The following is a 1,819-nucleotide window of genomic DNA, read 5'->3' on the forward strand; positions in this document are numbered from 1 at the left end:
TTCACTGATTTATGCGTCTTAATGAATTTATTCCAAATTTCTTTATTTTCAGGACTTGCTTTTTGTTCTTCATTTTCTTTTTTTTTATTAGGGAAATAAAAATAATAATTGAGCATCAGCAGCTGTCAAGAAAAAAAAGTACAGAAAAACAAACAATGATCAAAGTGGAATAAAATTAAAGTAGAGATGGGAGACTTCCTGATGAGCAGAGAGAAACTGTCAAAGAGGAACTGAAGAGTCGATGATGAGCTCCTGAAAATACTCAGGAGATACAGGATCCTGTTGTTTAATGACAGAATAAACTGAATAATGCGTATTTATGAAACACAAAAAAAGCTAAAACTGTAGGTGGCTCTTTTGTTTACATCTTATATATACTGTCTTTAAAGAACAGATTTATTTTTTTTATAGTTTCACAACACAGCAGCTTGTGTAGAAACCCTCCATCTCTTTGGTTGATAAATGTCATCAGACCTTTGTGAAAGCTGTCTGTGGAAGATGATTGTTCCTGTGCTCAGGGTTTGGTTCAGTGAGGTGACTGTGCGGCAGCCTGATTGTTTCATGTCGTGCAGCTGTCTGTGTCGTCCTGCAGGGGGAGCTGTTGAGCCCCTGTCGCTGTGATGGCTCTGTCCGCTGCACCCACCAGTCCTGCCTCATCCGCTGGATCAGTGAGAGGGGCTCCTGGAGCTGTGAGCTCTGCTACTTCAAGTACCAGGTGTTGGCCATCAGCACCAAGAACCCTCTGCAGGTACAAGGCAGATCCATGAAGATTTACAGGTTTTAGGGCAAAAAGCTTTGCTTTGCTATTTGTTTTGCACATATGCTCCCCCCCTCCCCCCAAAAGTTTACACATGTTTCTATTTTAGCCATTCAAATAGCAAAATATTCAAGTCATGCAGGAGATGGATGCTATGACTTTTTTTGTAACTTATGTTTTTCAGAATGTAGAAATACACCAAGATCTCTATCTCCAAAAATACAGTTCTTTTATTATATTATATTTAAATGTGCTTCAGAGTGTTGGCTTTACTTTTGTATTTTTCTGCTGATTTTTGTTTTTATCTGCTGTTCTGCTACTTTTAGTGTTATGATTCTTCTGGTTTTTAGTTAGTGATTTGCTTCTTTTAGATAAGGTTTAGCTGTTTTTAGCTTTTAGTGTCTTGCCCCTTTAAGCTATTGTTCTGCTTCTTTTGTAACAAGTGTTCTACGTTTTTAGCTTTAACAACTCACTTGCAACTTTAGCTTTTAGCTAAAAAAATGCTACTTTTTGCTATTGTTTGATAATTTAATTTTATTTATTTTTCAGGCATTTACTGTTAACTTTTAGTAGTGCTGCTTCCTGTAGGCTATCATACTTTCAGCTAGTGTTTTGCACCTTACTTAGCTTTTAGCCAGCACTTATTTATTACCTGACATTTTACTACTTTTAGCTTTTAGTTGCTACTTTTTATTTAATCTATAATTTCTCTTTATGAGATTGATAAAGTATCATTCATCATTCATAATATCAAGACTCAAGTTTATTCAAGAATTTCATCTGCAAGGAAATTCTTGAAGTCAGCGCTCTTTAAGACTGTACAAAAACTACAGATGTTTATATTAGTATTAAACAAGTAATGCATTAAAACAGGAGATTTAACAGAACAGTAGGACTTTATTATACACCTGTGTGCGTTATCTTCTTTAAAACAAAATGTGATCAAATCATTCCAGTCTTAAAACCTGGAACTAATGTGTAAAGTAAAAAGTGTGTGTGTGTGTGTGTGTGTGTGTGTGTGTGTGTGTGTGTGTGTGTGTGTGTGTGTGTGTGTGTGTGTGT

General features: G+C 35.8%; 1 protein-coding gene across 1 annotated transcript in view; it reads left to right on the top strand.

The window, feature by feature from the left end:
* LOC106518079 (E3 ubiquitin-protein ligase MARCH9) overlaps positions 1-748 on the top strand; it is a gene marked incomplete at its 3' end in the record, with an annotated part of 5,952 nt that extends 5,204 nt beyond the window's left edge. The window contains 1 exon segment of the mRNA XM_014009178.1: positions 593-748. Coding sequence (XP_013864632.1) covers positions 593-748 — 156 coding nt within the window.
* Positions 749-1,819: the final 1,071 nt, after the last annotated feature.

Source organism: Austrofundulus limnaeus, unplaced genomic scaffold (assembly GCF_001266775.1).
Source record: "Austrofundulus limnaeus strain Quisiro unplaced genomic scaffold, Austrofundulus_limnaeus-1.0 Scaffold55, whole genome shotgun sequence".
In the NCBI taxonomy this organism is placed as follows: Eukaryota; Metazoa; Chordata; class Actinopteri; order Cyprinodontiformes; family Rivulidae; genus Austrofundulus; species Austrofundulus limnaeus.